The sequence below is a fragment of the Plecotus auritus genome (assembly GCF_963455305.1).
Source record: "Plecotus auritus genome assembly, chromosome: X".
Taxonomy (NCBI): domain Eukaryota; kingdom Metazoa; phylum Chordata; class Mammalia; order Chiroptera; family Vespertilionidae; genus Plecotus; species Plecotus auritus.
This window is the reverse complement of record NC_137784.1, coordinates 138,844,279-138,865,627: the sequence shown is the minus strand read 5'-3', so window position 1 is coordinate 138,865,627 and position 21,349 is coordinate 138,844,279. Positions and strand designations below refer to the sequence as shown.

At 50.3% G+C, this 21,349-nt stretch overlaps 1 protein-coding gene across 8 annotated transcripts; it reads left to right on the top strand.

Annotated features, from left to right (window-relative positions):
• Positions 1–2,116: 2,116 nt before the first annotated feature.
• HDAC6 (histone deacetylase 6) lies at positions 2,117–20,760 on the top strand (the record flags this gene model as incomplete). Of its 8 annotated transcripts, none has more annotated exons than XM_080652479.1 (29): positions 2,117–2,240; positions 3,301–3,423; positions 3,509–3,637; positions 3,772–3,860; positions 5,649–5,733; positions 5,830–5,870; positions 6,280–6,376; positions 6,522–6,619; positions 7,609–7,713; positions 7,837–7,905; positions 12,045–12,171; positions 12,283–12,348; positions 12,439–12,498; positions 12,577–12,666; positions 12,970–13,076; positions 13,166–13,233; positions 13,477–13,642; positions 13,736–13,864; positions 14,022–14,190; positions 14,482–14,615; positions 15,309–15,377; positions 15,489–15,681; positions 17,102–17,251; positions 18,623–18,797; positions 18,907–19,382; positions 19,483–19,590; positions 19,739–19,885; positions 19,981–20,109; positions 20,322–20,760. In XM_080652479.1, exons 2-29 carry the CDS (start codon positions 3,331–3,333, stop codon positions 20,388–20,390), a joined length of 3,438 nt encoding a protein of 1,145 aa, XP_080508605.1. In that variant the 5' UTR covers positions 2,117–2,240; positions 3,301–3,330. The 8 variants fall into 8 exon arrangements, 7 of the variants coding, with proteins under 7 accessions (XP_080508605.1, XP_080508606.1, XP_080508603.1 ...); XM_080652480.1 differs by lacking the exon at positions 2,117–2,240 and adding an exon at positions 2,708–2,798 and having other exon boundaries at positions 3,512–3,637; XM_080652477.1 differs by lacking the exon at positions 2,117–2,240 and adding an exon at positions 2,708–2,798.
• Positions 20,761–21,349: the final 589 nt, after the last annotated feature.

The following is a 21,349-nucleotide window of genomic DNA, read 5'->3' as shown; positions in this document are numbered from 1 at the left end:
TTACAGAAACTGTTGGAATCCCTAGCCTCACTCTGTACAGGGACATTTACTTGACCCAGTAGAAAAACACCAGAAGTGACGGGACCCTGTCCATGAATCTGTCCTCACACCTCACACAAAAGGAACAGCTCTCCTCAGGAAGCATGGAACTTCTGCCCTTAGTCCCTAGAAGGAAACCAAAGATGGACACTCTATTGCAGGCATCAGCAAACTAGAGCCTTCAGGCCAAAGCCAGACGGCAGCCGCTTTTTGTATTTTTAAAGGGAAAGAACGAAGAAGATACCAGAGGCTATATGTGGCCTACGAAGCCTAAAATATTTACTATCTGGTCCTTCGTAGAAAAAGTTTGCCGACCTCTGCTCTCTTTTGACTATACAGAAAAACGGGCCTTGACCCTTACAAGACTCCCTACTCTATTATTACTTTGCGGGCATCACAACCTCAGAGTGTTCTTCAGTGTGTGTTGTATCATTGTGTTTTCTTTGGTGTATGTGGGGGTTTAAAGGTCTTAGGGCTGTGGCTCTCTTCCACTGGGACAAAAGACTTGTTCAGGCAGTAAGAGAGTGGAAGGGGAAAGAAGGCTGAAACTAGGGTTTTCAAGAGGGTTAGAGGGCCCGGCTAGTGGGTGGTGGGGCTGTCAATCTGTTTGTTAGTCAGCGAAGCTGAACCCCAGACCGCTTATCTTTCCGGCCCCAGCCTACAGCCCGGTAGGAAATGGTGAAGAATGAGAAAGGGAGATTAGGAGGACAAACCCACCTCCTGTGGGGCTATTTAGACCCAGGGTGGGAGGGAATTGTCCCTCTCCCCCGCCCCCGCCCCCATCCCGCAAAGGGGCAACTAACTCCCCCTTCCCCTAGGCACACACTTGGAAGCAAGAGGTTACTGGGTGGAGGCTGACCAGGAGAGCTTCTGTTCAAGAACACGCCCCTCCCCTGGTCCATTCTGGCCCTGGGCGCTATTTTATCACAATTTTCCAGATGAGGAAACTGAAGCACGGAGATGTTCAGTAACTTGCCCAAGGTCACATGGCTAAGTCATGTAACCTCAGTTTCCTTATCTGCAAAGCGGCCTTCATACTGGGAACTACCTCACAGAATTGTGGCTTACAACAATGCCTGACACGTAATACTTGCTATCATTACAGTTATTTGCCCTATTAAGACTCCTTCCGCCCCACCATTTCTGCAGCGGAATATTAGTAACACTTTGTGAGCACTTCCTGTGCACCCCCTCGTATAGATCAAGAGCAGAACAGACTTTCTGGACACTGTTTGACAGTCCAATATGGAGTCTCCGTCAGCCATGACAGTTATGTCAAGTGGCAATAGGCCCAAGACTGAGGCAATGAGGTAACGGAATGCCCTTGGGATGGGAGCAAAACGGAAAGTCTGAACTCTCTGATAAGGACTCCATCTGGACACCGATATGAGTGGGACCGCCGCCCATTGCGGGCTATAAAAACTCAGAGCTTCGACCATTCCACGAGTCAGCTTGGCTGTACCTCATGTCAGCTCAGAGCCCAACAGGACCTTGATTGCCCCAGCCCCTGGAAGCCATTGTAGACGCCTGGTTTGGGACCAGCATGCCTCTCTAACCCTGGACGCCACGGGTGACTGGGGCGTCGTGGGGCTTGCTCTGCTGCTCTATGGCTTAAGCTCCCCCTTTCTGCATGTCACCTGCGTGTACATCTATTGGCTTGCTTATGGGGGCAGTCCCCCTTGATAAGCCTGGCATTGTGGAAGGACACAATCATGGGTGAGGGATTCCTTTCGGGGATGTTCCCTCGCTCACGACACACCTTGGTGAACATTGATTCAGAAAATCTTCACCCCGGGGCCCGACAGGTGTGGTTTCAGTGGTTGAGCATCCGTTTGATTCCCGGTCAGAGCACATCCCCAGAAGGGGGTGTGCAGGAGGCAGCTGATCAATGATTCTCTCTCATCATTGATGTTTCTGTCTCTCGCTCTCCCTTCCTCCCTGAAATCAATAAAAACATATTTTTTAAAAAGAAAAATCTTCACCACATTTAGCATCATCACCACTCCCACTTGACTGCCACCAGCCACCTTCCAGTTTCCACCAGGCCCCAGCCCGCCCGCGCCACGTCATCAGCGCGCGCAGCGCGGGAAAGCCGCGAGCAGCTGAGAAGCCGCCTTTGCCTAACTCCCTCGTTTGCTTGCCCGTTTGCTCTCTTGAGTCACCTCAAGGCACAGTTGTCGTGGGTCCGGAGGGCTCCTAAGGTGACTGGACGAGGACGGAGGGACGGCGGCCAGGGCAGCAAGGACAAAGGCGGCGGCGGTTGGGGGAGGGGCGGACGGGAGCCTAAGCGTCGTGTGGAACCGCGGGCGCGCGCTCCGCGCAGGCGCAGCACGGCCCGCGTCGCGTGATGACGTCCCCGCCGGCCGTTGGCGAAGTCGAAGGAGGTGTAGCTTTCAGGAGCGCGGCCCTGAGGCTGTGGGCGGGATCAGGGCGGTCAGTAGAGAGAACCGGCCCAATGGAGACGCGGGCCTGGGCACCCGCAGCCTCTCACAGGTGGCGGGGAAGGGGGCAGCGCTAGTCCTGGGCGGGGTTTGAGGAAAGGGCCGCCCTGTGCCTTCTGTGTGGAGCTGAAGGGATTGGTTGGCATTGACGGAGGGGGCGGGGGTTGGCGGGCGGTGGCTGGAATCTGGCTGAAGGGGTTTGGGAAAACGTCGGGGGTAGGGTTTGGGCGGGGGGTGGGGTTTGGTGGAGGAAAGGGGCCGTCCCCTGAGGAGCGGTGCTGGTTGAAACGTTAGGGACGGAATCTGGCCTAGTGGAAGGTGCCGGGCGGCGGATAAGGGGTGGAGTTAGGTGGATCGTTCAGGGTGGAGTGGGGCCGGGGCCGCGCCGGGGCTGGCTGACTGAAAGGGTGGGTGATTTTCCCGGGGGATTGGGTGGAAAGGGCAAGTCTGTGAAGAGGTGGGGTCCGGGCGAGGCTGAGAGGAAGGAAAGAATCTGGGAATGGTTTGGTAGAGCGGAAGGGGCGTGATTTGTTGGAAAGATCGGGCCCTCGAATAGACTGAATCTAGGGGGATTAATTGCTTTTTGAAAGGGCAAAACTTTGAAAGAAGAAAGAATAGTGTTAAAGGGGTGGAGTCTAGTGGAATGGGCGGGACCAGGTGGAATAGACATCCCAGTGGAGGGAGAGAGCCTTGAGAGAGAGGGAGTTTTGGAAGGCAGTGGGTGATAGGATAGCATAAGGGGCGGGGCCTGGGAAGAGGCTGGGGTGTAGGGTCTTCAGGATACCCTAGTCCCTTCAGTCACCTCCACCGCACCCCCTAGAACCGCGTCAGGGGTGAAGTCTCCCCGACCATGACCTCCACCGGCCAGGATTCCACCACAACTAGGCAGCGAAGGAGTATACACAACCCCCAGACGCCCCCCCAGGACTCCAGCATCATCTCGGTGAGGCCCCAGACCCGTCCTTGATGAGGGGGAAGGGGATCAGTGGGCCGTGCAGTGGATTCTGACCTTTCTCTCTGTTTGGCAGAAGCCAGGTGTTAAGAAGGGTACTGGACTCCGCTCCAGCCCCAGACTAGCAGAGGTGAAGAAGAAAGGCAGAATGAAGAAGCTCAGCCAGGCAGCAGAGCAAGACCTAATCGAGGGGATGCAAGGGCTGGTGAGAGAGGCCTGGCCATAATTTAGCCTTCTGTGACCATCAAAACCCTGAGGTTCTCCATCTTGGACATTACGGGATGTTACCTCGGCCTCAGACCCTAAATGGATCAGTGTCTCCCATTTTTTTCCCTGCAGGATCTGACCCATGAGGCCAAGACACTCTCTGGTACTGGCTTGGTGTTTGATGAGCAGCTAAATGACTTCCACTGCCTTTGGGATGACAGGTGAGACTTAACTCTTCCAGCTGTCCCCAAACCACACAAATATGCACACTTAGAGCCATTAGCAAGAACAGATCCTTTCTTGCACTAGCCTAGAGACTGGCAGCAGACGACTTAGGGAGGTGGGGCTCAGGTTTGAAGGGGTTCTTTTCATTTAGCCAGCAAATATTTATTAAGTGCCTGCTGTGTGCCAGGAGTTGGTGATACAAATGTGTTGGACAAGACAGAGTCCCTTCTCAAGGAGCTGATAGGTGAGTAGGAGAGCAGATCATTAAACAGCCAACAGCAGAATGAAGTGTTTAATATGGGAGGACTTAGGACCAGGGGCTTCAAAAGTGTTTAGTAAGGATTTTAGACTAGCATCCAGGGTTCCCGGAAGGTATCCTTGAAAAAGAGACATTTGGGCTGAAATGGAAGAATTACACCTCCCATTTGCTCACACATGTAATCCATCAACAAATTCTTTTGTCTCTGTGTGCAAAATGTATCCCGTATCTGACTTCTCACTGCCACCACCATCATCTTCACCTAAACTTGCAGAGGCCCCCTCACTTGTTTCCTGTTTCCACTCTCATCCATGCTGTCTGTTTTCCACACAGCAGCCTAAAAAAATATGTGCGAGATGATGTTCTCTTTCTTAAAATCGTTCAAGGACAGACCATTACCTTCAAGGTAAAGTTCAAATTCTTCATTTTGGCCTCTTAGGTTCCACGTGACCTGGCTCCACATCACCTTGGTGACTTCCCCAGCCAGTCCTTTTCCTCATTCGTTTCACTTCACTTCACTCACACTGGGCCCCTTGCTGCTCTTCCAACATGCCAGGCATTCCCTCAATTCCAGGTCTTCGCCCTGGCCAATCCCTTTTCCAGAGATTCGTTTCTGCCTTCTCTTCTTCCAGTTCACATTCACATCTCAAGGAGACTCTCAGAGAGGACTGTGCCTGACTACCCCCCCCACCCCCGCTCTTACACTTGATCTTTGAGATCTTCCTAGTTCATGTCATTGTTTGCTCATTATACTTACTATGTGTTTACCAGTTCAGTATCTATCTCCCCTATCCCAATGGAAGACTCAGAGTGGCAAAGGACTTCAGGGACATGGCAGTAGACAAAACAAAGAAACCCTAGTGTTTGTGGAGATTACAATTTTGAGGGAGAAAACAGATAGTAAAACAAAGTAAGTGATACAGTGTGTTAGAAACAAAAGTTCTGTGATGCGCAGAAACACTGAAGCAGGAGGGAGAGTAGCAGAAAGAACAATGGAGGGAACTCTTCAGGTTGGAAAAGGACGGCCAAGGAATGCCTCACTGATATCTGAAGGAGGTGAGGGAGTGAGCCATGAAGATAATGTGGGAGCAGTGTCTAGGCAGGGGGGAAAGCTAGCTGAAAAGTACGTGGCTTGATGAGATGGGAGCCATGAGAAAGTTTTGAGAATAAATATTTATCTTTAAGTTTTGAGTTTAGGTGGGACATGATCTGATTTGGATTTTAACCAGTGTCTGGCTACTCTGGGAAGAAAGGACTGTTGGGGGAGTGAGGGCAGAAGTAGGAAGGCCAATGAGGAGCTGACTGTAGTAGCCCAGGTGGGAGATTATGGTAGCAGCAGTGGGGGTGATGAGGAGAGGGGCAGGCTCTGGATATGTTGTGAGAACGGAGCCAACAGGTATCAGGGGTAACTTCGAAGTTTCTGGTGTGCAATGTTGGATGGAGAAGAATGCAGGACCAGCTGTGTTGCTCACCAGTGTCCGTGTGTATGTCTATGTGTTCATGTGACTTATCTCTGTCAACCCAGCTTCCCTGAATGCCCTGAGCGGCTCCATGCCATCAAGGAGCAGCTGATCCAGGAGGGCCTCCTGGACCGCTGTGTGTCCTTTCAGGTGGGTTCCCTGGCCAGCACCTTGGGTGGAGGGCAGGAGCTGGCAGGACCTGGTTTTGGCCTGCACCTTAGCCCTTTGTTCCTTGTGTCTCCTCAGGCCCGGTTTGCTGAAAAGGAAGAGCTGATGTTGGTTCACAGGTGAATTCTTGGTAACCTTGTAGGGACGGGGAGGAGGCTACCCTGGGCCCACCAGGGCAGACTGGATGCTTTGGGAAGGTAGCTCACGGGCTTCTGTGGCTTTGGGCAAGTTGCTGAACTTCTCTGAATCTCATTGTCATTGCCAATAACTGGGGGACTAGTAAATACAAGTTCCTCAGGAGGGTTTGATAGACGTTGGGTGCTTAGAATGGTGCCTGACATATCATCAGCCTGATGAGCTATTGTTCTTATTACAATCTGGTGTGTAAACAGCTTGTAATTGAGGAAGTCTGACTTGTCCAGGGGTCTGGTGCATAAAGGGCTTAGCTGGGGAGGAAACAGGGCCCCAGCTCAGGGCCAAGGAGGGAGGCAGGCCCTTGAATCTCATCTTCTCTGTCTGTATCCCCAGCCTAGAATATATAGATCTGATGGAGACAACCCAATACATGAATGAGGGAGAACTCCGAGGCCTAGCAGACACCTATGACTCAGTTTATCTGCATCCGGTAGGGATGAGAACTGTGAGGGCAGAGGGTGGTAGCAATCCTGGGGATGCCCATCCCCACACCTACCCCACCCTAGGGGAAGCAGCTGAGTGGACAGGGCTGATCTCTCCCTCACTCCCTCTCTGGCTCCCCACTGTCTCTCCAGAACTCATACACCTGTGCCTGCCTGGCCTCAGGCTCTGTCCTCAGGCTGGTGGATGCGGTCCTGGGGGCTGAAATCAAGAATGGCATGGCTATTGTCAGGTAGGACCTGCCAGCATTTGGGTTTCTACGTTAAAAAAAAATAAATTTCTTCCATCAAGTGTAAAATGTATTGATAATGAGTAGTATATTTGTAATGGGTAGGGTATTTATGTGCTTAAAATGCAAATGGGCGTACAAGAAAAAGTCTTCCTCCCACCCCGTCCCCCAGACACATGCTTCCTCTCCTAGAGGTAGTCACTGTAACCAGTAACTCATGTGTGCCCCAGAAATAGTCTGCGTTTTCATGGAGTAAATACCATATTTCGTTGATTCTAAGATGCATATTTTTCATATTGGTAACATCTTGAAATTCAGATGCATCTTGTAAACAGTGACATCTTAGAATTCAGTTGGCAGCATTTTCTGCTTTGTTGTTGGCATGTAAAAATCACAGTACATCTTATCATTGTTGGCATCCCAAGAACTGATGAAAGGCAGAAGATGGAGCCTTTCTCCTTCCTCCCCTATTTTAGGGGAGGGCTCCAGCATTCAAGATGCTCCCTTCCATACCATGCATTTTCCACTTAGATATTTCAAAAAGCTAGTCTCTAACTGTACAGCTTAGACCCATGTAGAACGCCACTGTGCAACAGCAAGTTAACCAGCTCCCTACTGTTGGGCATTTTGTTTCTCCCCAATCATTTACTGTTTCCAAAAAATGCTGCACAAATATTGTTGTCCATTTATAAACATGTGATTTTACCCTTTTTGCTATATAGGCTGTGGGCTAAGTCCCCAGGAGCAAAATGACTGGGTGTGAGGGTGTATACACTGATAATTTTAAGGAACATTATCAAGTTTCCTTCAAAGAGAGAGCAGTAAACTGGGGGTGAGAGTCTAAGGGCCCCAGTTACTCAGTTCCTGGCAGATTGGCAGGCATCAGCACTGGGGGAGTTGGTAGTCTTAACAGGATTAGAAAGCAAGGGAGAGTCCGTTCCTTCTCTGCAGAGGAGGAGCCCCCAATCTGTGGCTTTCCCTGTCCTGCCTAGGCCTCCTGGACACCACGCCCAGCACAGTCTTATGGATGGATATTGCATGTTCAACCATGTGGCCGTGGCTGCTCGCTATGCTCAACAGAAGCATGGCATTCAGAGGTCAGCAGCAAATAGCAGGGCAACGGTGATGGGAGTGGCACAGGTGGGGTAGCCTGGTGTGGGCATTTCCCCCAGGTGCACCTGGATTATCTTATACAGCGCCCCCCTCTCTTCCGCTCACAGGGTCCTTATCGTGGATTGGGATGTGCACCATGGTCAAGGAACACAGTTTACCTTTGACCAGGACCCCAGGTATGCCCCCACATGCCACCTCAGATGCTAGATTCCCAGCCACGCCCCACCCTTAGAGGCCCAACCAGAAGGGGCCAGGAGGGAAGGGAAGGCATTCACATTACATTGGGCCTGCCCTGGGACCAGGTTCTGTGCTGCTCTCTGCGTATCTGAGCTCTTAATTTCACTGAGGCAGGGACTGTTGAGTTCCCCATTTTACAGATGGGTGAACTGAGGCTTACAGGTTCACACAGAGAAGAATGGGAAGAGATGAGATTTGCTTCCACAAACATTTAGAGATCTTGCTTACCAATTTACCCTGGAGCTGGAGTGAACCTCAAATTACTACATCATTTTTTGGAATTATGATTACTACAAATTATTTATTTAAAAAATTAAATAAGCCCAGCTGGTGTGACTGAGTAGTTTAGCATTGACCCATGAACCAAGAGGTCACTAGTTCGATCCCCATGCCTGGGTTGCAGGAGGCAGCTGATCGATGTTTCAGTCTCTATCTCTCTCCCTTCCTCTCTCTCTAAAACCAATAAAATACAATTTTAAAAAAATTAAAGAAGCCCTGGCTGGTGTTGCTCAGTTGGTTGGAGCATCATTCCATGCACCAAAGGGTCGTGGGTTTGATTCCTGGTCAGGGCACATACCCCTGGTCAGGGTGCATGCGGGAGGCAGCCAGTTGATATTTCTCACATTGGTATTTCTCTATCTCTTCCTTTCTCTCTCTAAAATCAATTTTTTTAATTTATAAAAAATAATACAGAACTGTCTATAGCGGTGACTCTCCTATAATTCCTATCACTTCAAAAATAATTGTTGATAGTTTATGTTATATCCTTACGGAATTTTTCATATAGATGTATAAATATTCATTATCATTATTAATACACTGCCTAATGGGGTAATCCTCTGCATCAAGCGTGTCAGATTCAAAGGCTAACACGGGCCAAATAAACAAGGTTTAAGTTTACAAAACAAAAGCTTCAATTTTCATAGAAACATAGGTTTATTTCTGTAGAGACATGCTGAATACAAAGGGCTGAAATAAATGAGTCATCATTAACATAAAATAATAGAACATTTTAATAAAAATTAATATTTTTTCTTGAACATTAACTTACCAGACACTGAATAACTGCACAAATTAATAAGCGTAACGCAAATAAAACTATTTTTCTTGTTCTCCGAAAGCGAAATATTTCCTGTTGTGTACACCACACAAGTCAGTACAAAACTAATGATGTGGCAACCGGCTGCTAAAATATTTGCTTGTTAGTATTAGTGGAGAGAAATGGTGCGCCTGCACATAAGGGAAAAGAATGCAACCGATTATAGTAACCAGTCATTAGCGAACACTGTAGTTTATTATTAATAATTATGTATAACAGGATATTGTAAATAAGTTAGGAAATTTTTATTAAAACGTTTCTTACATACTGTTATATTGGCTGGGCCGCAAAAATATTCATTGTGGGCTGCATGCAGCCTGTGGGCTGCGAGTTTGACATGCTTGCTCTACATGGTCTGTGGCAATTTGCTTTTCGCACTTAACAGCATGTGGTAGACACTGCTCCATGTTAATACTTCTAAAAAGTACCTCCTTCTTTGTAAGGGCTGTACAGTGTTCTATTGTATGGCTGTACCTCTGGTCGTTTAACTCCGGGACATTTATGATGCTTCCCAGGTTTTGCTATTACAATTCTACAGTGAATAGTATGGTAAATATTTAATTTTACACTTCTCTGAGTATATCTATAGGATGAATTTCCAGTCATGGATTACTGGGTCAGAGGGTTGGCATGCTTTAAAGTCGGATCTGCTGCCGGATTTTCCTCCAGAAAGAGCAGCAGCTTACCCTTCCAGCAGAAAGTGATTGAACTAGTCCTTCTCAGTAGGAGACACTACTAAGTAATTTTTGTTTATCTAGTCTTACTGTGTAGAATCCACTTCTTCCCATAGATCCTGAGCTCCCATGCCCCATTATCTAATCTAGATTGGCTGTTCTGTAGACATTGCTTTATTATTTTCTAGCATTCGGTGTTGCTGACAGATGTCTGATGTCAGTGTGATTTTCATTCCTTTCTGAGTAATCTGGTTTGTATAAATGAACAAGAATTTATCCATGCCCTTCAATCTTCCTTCTCCCCATCTCTCTGTCTCTTAACTCCAACAGCAGGGTTTTGGGGTGGAGACAAGTTGGACAGTCCTTAAAAGACTATTATGAAGACAAGGAAAATTAAAGCAAAGTAGTTAAAAGAAAGAAGTAAACTTAGTGAATGGGCCATTGGGTGAGCTGGTTATTCAGGACTGATTTTGTGTGCAGTGACCTGGAACTGTGCTTGATTTCTCCAGAAGGGAAACCCCAGGTCATCCCCTTGGGCCCCCGGAGCCTCAAAGTACTTTCCAGGGATTTGTTGAAGTCTCTTATTGTCTGAATCCTTTCTCCCATTCTGTCTTTCTGGGTGGATACTTGTTTAACATTCCTTTAATGTCTTTTGACTGGGATGGTAGCAAAGTGGGGAGGTAAACCTGTGCTATCAGTTCATCATTCCTTCACTGGAAGTGAGACTTATTTTCTTTCTTTATTTTAATTTTTATTTATTTATTTGAAGAGAGAGAGGAGTGAGGAGGGAAAGAGAGAGACATTGATTTGTTGTTCCACTTATTTATGAATTCATTGGTTGATTCTTTTTTATTTATTGACTTTTAGAGAGAGAGGAAGGAGGGGAGAGAAAGAAATATTGATCTGTTATTCCACTTATGTATGCATTCATTAGTTGATTCTTATATGTGCACTAACTGGGGATCAAACTCGCAACCTTGGCATATCAGAATGATGCTCTAAACAACCGAGCTACCCGGCCAGGGCCAGTCAAACTTATTTTAAAACTTCCTTCTGTTTGCTTTATAAGCTTAGTTTACTGAGTGTTAGTTCTCTTAATTCTGGTGGCTCTCATGGGGTTGCCTTTCTTCGAATCTTTTCTTTCGTTATTTTCTCCCCCTGATAATAATCTTTATGTTCTATGGGGTATTTCTCTCCCTTTAATGGCTAACTTAGTACAAAAGAAGTTTAGAACTGGTATTTACCTATCAGAGTAAAAATAAAATAAAACCCAATCATTTCCCCACCTACTCAATACCAGAGCTTTCACATAAATTTCCCTAATCCCAATACATTTTTCTGAATTTCATAAATCTTTTTATGTCAATTTTATTAAATTGTACAACTACATTGTTAACATTCATTAAAATGGGACTGTCATGCATTTCCCTAAAAAGGAAAGAAAGCTGCCTTAAATCCTTCCTGGAACAAGGCAGGGAGCGATGAACCGATGGATGGATGGATGGATGGATGGATGGATGGATGGATGGATGGATGGATAAGAGATTATTCATTTGGATTGCCTCAATCAGGATTAAGCCCTCCCACGGCCCGCTGGAGGGACCATTGTGTCTTTTCAATATCTGTTCTGTGTGTCAATCCCCCTCACTGCTCTGAGTGCTCTGTTTCTCACCTACACAATAAAAGAAGTACTAGAGGTGGCCGTAAGATATTGTGAAGAAGGAATTGTCCCCTCACTGGCCTCATAGGGCCCTAGCCAGCACCCGCACTCCAGTTCCACACACAGAACCAGGTCCTAACTCCAACTTCCCAGTCTCCCATTTTATTTAGGAGAAACACCAAGCTCCCCAGCCCGGCCTGATGCTCTGGGCAGCCTTAGCTGGCTCCCACCAATTTAAAGCCCCATGTGTGCCTCCCAAAGTCACAGGGTTTGTCCTACTGTTACCACCTTGGACACAGGGACAGTTGGGTGGATGGGCATGATCTAGTGTCCCCATGGGGTAAGGAGCTCTCAGGGGCTGAGATAGATCCACTAACTCTCAGGATCTCTGAGCAAGACCTGGGTGGGCATTGAGGGGGCAGCAGTGTTTGCCGAGGGAGGAGTTCCAGTAAGAGATGAAATGAATGAGTGAGTGATGTAATAGGTGAGCATGAAAAAGTGAATGACTGTTTGAATTAAAGATTGAATAGGGAAAATAATGAGAAAATGAATGAGTGGTTGAACCAACTGTGGTAGCTGTATTTTGGGAGTGTCTGGTGCATTGACTCCTCATTCCCCCAATCTCTTTTTTCTCTCTGCCTGCAGTGTGCTCTATTTTTCCATCCACCGCTATGAGCAGGGTCGGTTCTGGCCCCACCTGAAGGCCTCTAACTGGTCCACCACCGGTTTTGGCCAAGGCCAGGGATATACCATCAATGTGCCTTGGAACCAGGTCAGTGGCTGCCCACCTGTTGCCCCCAGAGTGAAGCTCACCCCTGCCCTTCAGTGGTTCAAGGCAGAGGGCAGAACGTCCCATCTCACCATCGTGTGCCTCTGTCTGCAGGTTGGGATGCGAGATGCCGACTACATTGCTGCTTTCCTGCAAATCCTGCTGCCGGTCGCCCTTGAGGTCCGGGGGTCTGGGATGATTTGGTGCAGGGTGACAGTGAGGGGTGGGCCATGAGGACAGGTGGCCTCATGTAGTCCTTTCCCCCCTCAGTTCCAGCCCCAGCTGGTCCTGGTGGCCGCTGGATTTGATGCCCTCCAAGGGGACCCCAAGGTAAGGCGGGCTCTCTGGAATGGCAGGTAGGCAGAAGGAGGCTACTTGGAGCCAGACTGACCCTCCATGTCTCCCCAGGGTGAAATGGCCGCCACTCCAGCAGGGTTTGCCCAGCTCACCCATCTGCTCATGGGTCTGGCAGGAGGCAGGCTGATCCTGTCTCTGGAGGTGAGTGACTCACTTCATCTCTGAGCCCGTAAATCCTAGAGGACATAATAACAAAGCTTGCAAATCCAGCATGAGTTCCTGTCCCAGCATTTCCGCTTCCTAACTGGACAGCCTCGCCTAAGTCACTGGACTTGTGTGATACTAGTAGTAGTCATGTCATAGCACTGTTTAGTGAGTGAAAGGAAGTCACCTTCTAAATTCTTTGTTGCTCAACATGTAGTCAGCACCCTAGTGGTCATGTTACTACTACTCTTCTCTGGTAACATCTGGTTCTTCCCTAACCCCCTCACCCTGTTCTCCCAGGGTGGCTACAATCTTCGCTCCCTGGCTGAGGGAGTCAGCGCCTCACTCCACACCCTTCTGGGTGACCCCTGCCCCATGCTGGAGTCCCCCGGGGCCCCCTGCCGGAGGTAAGCTCAGGTGGTAGAGGGAGAAAGTGGGACCCTCACTGCCCACCTTGGGGCCATTTGGTCACTCTTTCCCTTCCCCTGCCCTCCAGTGCCCAGTCATCACTGTCCTGCACTCTGGAAGCTCTGGCGCCCTTCTGGGAGATCCTTGTGAGATCAGGTAGGAGGCAGGGAGCAGGTTTAATGGGGTGGGGGAGGGATGGAATGAGCCGTGGGGCAAGACTGTCTTCTAGAACCTACTCTGACTTTCCTGGGCTGCCTTGGTGGGAGAGGGTCAGTCCCTCTCTCTCACTGGGCCCTGGTTTCAGGCCTCCCACCCCTTTTTACATTTGAGTAAATTGAGTTACTGCGTATTACATGACCCAGAGCGGGGGAATAGGGTGAGTGTGGTCTCCCCTTGCAGGTGACTCCCTGGACGAGGACAACGAGGATGGAGACAATGAGGAGGAGGAAGAGGAGGGACCATGGCCACCCCCTGCGCTCCCAATACCAATGTGGCCAATATTTCAGGCTCGCACAGGGCTGGTCTATGACCAACGGATGATGGATCACTACAACATGTGGGACAAGTATGCGACTGGAGCACTGGGCTAAGTGTAAGTGGGCAGGGGTTTTTCCCCTCCTCAAGCATTAAGCCCTGCCTCTGTGTCCCCACCTCCCAGCCAACACCCCGAGGTGCCCCAGCGTGTCTCACGGATCATGTGCCGTCTGGAGGAACTGGGCCTTGCTGGGCGCTGTCTCACGCTGCCCGCACGTCCTGCCACAGATGCTGAGCTGCTCACCTGCCATAGGTCAGACTCTCGTGCCTGGGGGTGGGATGGGGCCTCAGTGCATACATGCCACCTGAGAGCTGGAGCCTGGGTATGAGTTGCTGCTGGGGGTCGCAAGAGGGGCTTTGGAGGGGACAGAACCACGTGACTATTCCTGATGCCCGCTCTGTGCCTCCAGTGCTGAGTACGTGGCTCGTCTACGGGCCACAGAAAAAATGAGAACCCGGGAGCTATACCGTGAGAGTGCCAGCTTTGACTCCATCTACATCTGCCCAAGCACCTTTGCCAGTGCCCAGTTGGCCACTGGTGCCACATGCTGCCTTGTGGAGGCTGTGCTGGCGGGAGAGGTATGGCTGCTTTGGGGTGGGGCTCTGGCTGGGAGAGGAGGTCCTGGGGGAGGGAGAGAGGCTACTCTGAGAAAGTTGGGCAGGGCCTGAGGATGGGGGGGGGGTGAGGAGGAAAGCCCTGCTCACCCGAGGCCTTGCTCACTGGGAAGTGCAGTCATGGGGATGTGGCTGCAGGACTGGGCCCCCCTGGCAGCTGGTAGTGGGAGGGAGGGGAGAGAACAAGCAAGGGGACAAGGAGAAGGAAAGCAGTGAGGGCAGTGGTTTGATCTTGGCTCCCTGCTCCTCCCCCAGGTTTTGAATGGTGTTGCCCTGGTGCGTCCTCCGGGTCACCACGCAGAGCAGGATGCTGCTTGCGGTTTCTGCTTTTTCAACTCTGTGGCTGTGGCTGCTCGCCATGCCCAGACCATCAGTGGGCATCCACTGCGGTGAGGGCTCCCTGACCCTCCCCCCACAGCTCAGTGCTTACTCAGCAGGCCTCCTAGTACAGCCCCCAGGACTTACCCAGAAATATCCAATGCTCTAGCCAGGGGTCCTCAAACTTTTTAAACAGGGGGCCAGTTCACTGTCCCTCAGACCGTTGGAGGGCCGGACTATAGTTTAAAAAAAAAAACTATGAACAAATTCCTATGTGCACTGCGGGCCCGGGACGCATCGGCTGCTAAGCAGGACAGGCAGCGGCACCCGGCGGGCTGGATAAATGTCCTCGGCGGGCCGCATGTGGCCCGCAGGCCGTAGTTTGAGGATGCCTGGTAGCCTCTCAGTGCTTACTTGGAGAAGACCCCAATATTGTGGTATACAGGTGATATGAAACAGGATCCAGAGTCCCTTCCCAGCATTTCTGGCCCCTGACGACTATCCCAACAGAACCCAGGGCCCAAGCCCCCAGTGCTAACCCACATAGGGCCTGGGTCTGGCCCTGAGTACTTGTTTGGGACCCAGCCTCGGCTGTCATCTTTACTTCGATAGGAACCACAAACTTGCCACCCAACACTTTCCCTAGGGACTCAGTATCTGGCCACCCACAATATATGCCCCTGCAGACAGGTCCCAGGGGTCTGGCCCCTGCCTTCTCCCAGGGGGCCAGTGTCCTGGGTAACTGACAAGCTCTCGGTCCTCAGGATCCTGATTGTAGACTGGGATGTGCATCATGGCAATGGAACTCAGCACATATTTGAGGAGGACCCCAGGTGAGGGGCTGGGCCAGGGAGTAGGTGTGGCCAGGGAGGTGGGTGTGCCATGCTTCAGGGGTGCCAGGCTGCTAACCAGGCATGGACCCCTCCCCACCCTGTCTCTGGCAGTGTGCTCTACATTTCCCTGCACCGCTATGATTATGGCACCTTCTTTCCCATGGGGGATGAGGGCGCCCCCAACCAGGTGGGCCGGGCCGCAGGCACAGGCTTCACCGTCAACGTGGCCTGGAATGGGCCTCGCATGGGGGACTCTGAGTACCTGGCTGCCTGGCATCGTCTGGTGCTGCCCATTGCCTATGAGGTACGCTTCAGGATGTATGTGACACAGCTGTGTGGGCAGCAGTGCGTGCACATGTGTCTGACTTCTGGGTGACTGATCCTGTGGGACAAACAGCAAAGGGGAGGGGGAGTGGCTGTGATGGCCTTTGCATATGTGACTGCCTTCTCTGTGTGCAACTGTGAGGGACTTCCTGGTGTGCGGGGGTGGTCTTCGTGTTCCTAGCTGTGTGTCCTGTGTGTACACCATCACCAGTGGCTGTCTGTATGTGACGGTGGCCCCAAGTGACTGCTGTCTCTGTAGAACTGCATGTGCAAACTGGGGAGGGGTTTGAGTATATGTGAGATACTGCACAAGCGGCTGTTTCTACTATTTCTGTGTCATGGGTGCTCTTTCTGTGACAGCCGGCTTGTGACTTTCTGCACATGGAAGGCTGTGTGTGACAGTCATCTTTCTGGCTGTTTGTGTGTGTCTATCTCTGACTGGAGGTGGCCTGTATATATTTGCCTGGTTCTGCATGAGTGGCTATAGGTAACCACCTTCTCCATGTGTAAACTGTGTGTCTGTCTGTGGCAGACTGTATGTGTGTGGCTAACTCAGAAGGCTGATACATGTGTCATCTCTGACCTCTGTGCAGATGCACATGTTCAGATGTGTGCATGTGTCTGATGCACAGTGGCTGTGACTACCTTCTGTGTGTGTGTGTAACTGAAATCGTGTGTGACTATGTGTGTAAGTGACCAACTGTGTGTGTGTGTGTGTGTGTGTGTGTGTGTGTGTGACTGTTATTACCATGTAGTGATGGCACATGTACGATTGTGTCTGTGCAGGGGTGACTGGATTACTGTCCCCTCTATGAGAAACTGTGTGCATGACTAGTAGGACGTGCAGTCCCATCCAAAGGTGACCATCTTCTGTGTGTGGCATTTGATTGTCATTTTCTGTGATGGAAGTATGTGTGCACTTCTCTTTGGCACCATATATATAAAACCTTGTAACTTCTGCACATGTATCACATGTTTGACCCAGGGAGAGGAGCATGTATCTCTTTCTCTCACCCTTGGGCATGTGTGTGAGGACATATCTCTGTCTCTGTGTTTCATGTTACCATCTCTTGATGGCTGAATCTTCACATCTCAGGACTCTGCCTCTAGTCCCCATCTGCCCATTTCTAGTGTTTCATGTCTCTAAATCTGTGTCTGATGTGTCCTTAACTGTCATCTTCTCCATGTCTCTCTGTCTTGTGTCTCTACATCTTCCCTTCCTGGTTTCAGGGCTCTGATCTTTTGTTTCCCAGCCTCCAAGTCCCATGTCTCCATCTCTCTGACTTGTTTCTTCATGTCTTCATTTGTCCTTGTCTCAGTGTCTCTGGATCTACCTCACCTACTATATACCCAAGCCCGCCTCCTCTCATGTCCATGCATTTCTTCTCTCCCTACCTCAGTTTAACCCCGAACTGGTGCTGGTCTCAGCTGGCTTTGATGCGGCATGGGGAGACCCGCTGGGGGGCTGCCATCTGTCACCTGAGGGCTATGCCCACCTCACTCACCTGCTGATGGGCCTTGCCAGTGGCCGAATTATCCTAATCCTAGAGGTAACTCCCTTGGCCCTTCTTTCCACTGCGGAGGGTGGTTGGGAAGACTTGGAGTCCTGCCCTTTCTGCCAGCTGACTGCAACACTGGGGGCGATTTCCTAAAATCTCCTTTGAGTGTCCCCACCTGGGATTGTTGGCACATACTGGGCATTAATAATAACACCAGCATTGACCACTTCCATTGAGCACTCACTATGTGCAAGACACTCTTCTGACACTTTACAGGCATTATTAATTCATTGACAGAGCAGCCTTCTGAGGTGAGGTCCACTGACCTCATCATTTTCCTCTCTCAAGATCAGGGAAACTGAGGCATGGAGAGATACAGTGACTAGCCAGAAGCCACACATTTAATAGTGGCAGAGCCAGGGCTTGAATCCAAGCAGCCTGACCCCAGAGCCTATCCTTTCCACCACTACTTGAACTATCTCTATCATGTTCCTGAGATAAAATAAATTCACTGACTTTTTGTAAATTATTCCATGTTCCCACGCCCTGGGCCTCAGTCTCCTCATCTGTAAGATGGGGCTGGCTAATCATGGAACAGTGCCTGGCATGCGGTAAGCACTGTAGAAGTGCTAAAGCTTCTGATTATTATGCACTGTTAATACACTAGCAATCTTATGTGCTTGTTTTCACTACTTCACTGATGAAGACAGTGAGTCCCAGAGAGATTGATCGGCTAGTAAAAAGTCTCACAGTGTGCCCAGACTGCTTGTGGCACTGCAGAGTGATGGTTAAGAACAGGGACTCTTTCATCAGACAGCATAGGTTCTGAGCCCAGCGCTGCCTCTTCTCAGCTGTTAGGACCTCAGACAAGTCATCTAACCACTCTGAGCCTCAGTTTCTTTATCTGTAATAACAGCAGAGACTGGGTTTCCTATAGAGTGTGAGAAAAGGGGGTTCCCATACCAGGTCAGGACAGGGGTTCATGTGGGGAGAAAGACCAGTTGTTCCTGTGCTAGGTTTGGGGCAGGGGCGTCTGTGGGTTCCTGTACTGTGAAGACACGTTCCTACACAGATTGAGCATGTGTGGTTTGAGGACTGAGTTAATAGCATAAGATCCTTAGAATAGGGCCTAGCATATAGCAAGTACTTAATGAACAGCAGCTATTACTGATGTTACCATCAGCATTATTGTTATGGTGGTTGTTATTATCTTGCACTTCACATCACAGTTTATCCCCCTCAACAACTACCTCACACAATGGGTACTGCCATCTGACAAATGTGGCTTCTATTCACTTGTCCCCAGTTGCCACCTTCTAGGCTTGCAGGGCCCTGAGGCAGGATTGGGAAGCAGGACATCTTGCCTCCCAAATTCCCTGAGGACACTCCATCATACCTTTCACTCTCTTTCTCCTTAAAAAGGGTGGCTATAACCTGGCATCCATCTCCGAGTCCATGGCTTCCTGTACCCGCACCCTCCTTGGGGACCCGCCACCCCTGCTGACCCTGTCTCGGCCCCCACTGTTAGGGGCCCTGGAATCAATCACTGATACCATCCAAGTCCATCGCAGATACTGGCGCAGCTTGCGGACCACGAGTGAGTGGGCATGGGGAATTGGGGACAATGGGGGGCTCGGGAGGGCAGGGATTAGAGGCAGGAGAGGGGATAACACCCATACTCAAGGATCTCCCTCCCATGGTTTCAGAGATCGAAGACAAGGAAGAACCCTTCAGTTCTAAGTCGATCACCAAGGAGGCACCCCAACCAGCCAATCCTGGGTCAGCTAAGAAGCTGACCGTGCTAGAAGAGAACATTCTGGATGAAAGCCTGGGGAAGGCCACATCAGCATCATCTGTGCAAGAGTCCACTACAGCTGCTGTGGAGCTCACTCAGGACCAGCCCTCAGAGGCAGCCACGGGGGAAGCTATGCTGGACCATACCACCTCAGAGGCAGCCACACTGAACCAGACTACCTCAGAGGCAGCCGCAGGGGGAGCCACGCTGGACCAGACCACCACAGAGGAGGCTGTGGGAGGAGCCAAGCTGATCCAAACCCCTCAAGCCTCAAGCACTGACAACCAGACTCCTCCTACCTCACCTGTGCAAGGAGCCACATCCCAGATATCCCTCAGTACGCTGATTGGGAATCTCAGGACCTTGGAACTAGACAACAAGGCTCAGGTAAGGCCCACCAGCACACCCAGGTAGGGGGAAAGAAGGGCGCAAGAATCAGGACCAGAATCAGGACTCTCAGATACATCTCTTGCCTCTGTGTATCCAGGAGGCCCCAGAGTCTGAGATCCCAGAAGAGGAGAGGCTACCAGAGGCAGCTGGGGGTCAAGACATGGATGATTCGGTGCCAATGCAGGCCTTTGGGGACATTGACCAGGTGAGCTCAGGGAGTGGATGGAACTGTGGCTTCCTTTTACCCATTTGTACCTCCAGGTAGGAGCATATGACGCAGGGACATATAATGGGGAGATAAGTCCCTACCTTACTCCGTTTTACCCACCTGAGCCATGTTCCCTCCCCCCCAGGCCATGTTTTATGCTGTGACACCACTGCTCTGGTGTCCCCATTTGGTGGCAGTACGCCCCATTCCTGAAGCAGGCTTGGATGTGACCCAACCTTGTCAGGACTGTGGAGCACTTCAGGAGAACTGGGTGTGTCTGTCTTGCTATGAGGTATGCAACAGAGAATGGGGAAGGGGCTGAGGTTGGCCCGGAACAAACCACAGGTGGGTGCTGATCCCTGCCCAACATTCACTCCCTAACCTCAGGTCTACTGCAGCCGTTACGTCAATGCCCATATGATCCGGCACCATGAAAGCTCGGAACACCCACTGGTCCTCAGCTACATTGACCTGTCTACCTGGTGTTACCCATGTCAGGCCTATGTTCACCACCAGGTGAGCCCTAGGCAGGAGCCTCTAATGTATACACACTCACTCCCGCCACACACACACCTTCTGTGATCAGATAAGGGGGAAATGGAGGCCCTTCTGCATGTGGGCTAGTCCAGGAGACAGTGTGGTTGAGGGCTGGAGTGGGGGCAGCCTCCTGGCTGAGGTAGAGGGGGTCCTCACTCTCTCTCCCCAACCCTCTCTTGCCTCCTCCTCAGACTCTCCTAGATGTGAAGAACGTCGCCCACCAGAACAAGTTTGGGGAAGACATGCCCCACTCCCACTAACTCCCAGAACCTGCTCCTCTGCTCCACCTTCTGAGGCCCAAGATAGACCAGCATTAGTTCATTCCAACTTGTACCTTGGACGAGGGGCAGCTTCATCCATCCTTCCTGAAAACCCTTTACAACCCCCCAAGGGTGCTGATTTAAGTTTAAATACCTGTAAGAGGACTATGATGATGAATTGTAGCTCCCCCCCTGCCCACTGACTGCTCTAGGAACTCCCATCTGTTCTGCCCCAGAAAGAATGGGATAGCTTAGTTGCCTCAAGAGGGGGCTGATATCAAGAAGATGATACTTTGGAGGAAGTGGGAAGCAACTGGCAGGTATAGTGGGGTTGCATATGTAATAAAGTACAAGCTGTTACAAAACCTGGAGGAAGCCTTTTTTTATTAAATATTTTTATTGATTTTTAGAGAACAAGGAAGGGAGAGAGAGAAACATCGATCGGATGCCTCCTGCATGCCCCTTATGGGGTATCAAGCGCACAACCCAGTCATATGCCCCGACCAGGAATTGAACCCGCAACCTTTCAGTGCACAGGACGATGTTCAATCAACTGAACCACACCGACCAGGGCTGGAGAAAGCCTTTTAATCATGAGTGGGAGGAGAACCCCACACTCCTGGCCAACAGGGCTGATGAGTATAGAAGAAATGAAGGCATGGGTGTTTGTCAGGTCAACCCCCTGCCCGCAGTTTGACTGGCTCCACTATAGATTAAATGGTTGAATCCGTGAGAAAACAAGTGCCTTAGAAATAGGAGCCTCACGGCCAGTCTCAACTACACCCTGGGCTGAGAAGGCAAGAAAACTATCAGGAAGTGTCCTCACCAGGCCTCAGTTTCCCCACCTGTCTTTTTGTCCAGATTTGGATGAGGGGCGTGTCCAGGTTTAACATACTTAAATTTTGTAATCATAGGTGGTAGCTTCTTGGGGGAAGGAATACCTACTATGGACCAAGGGC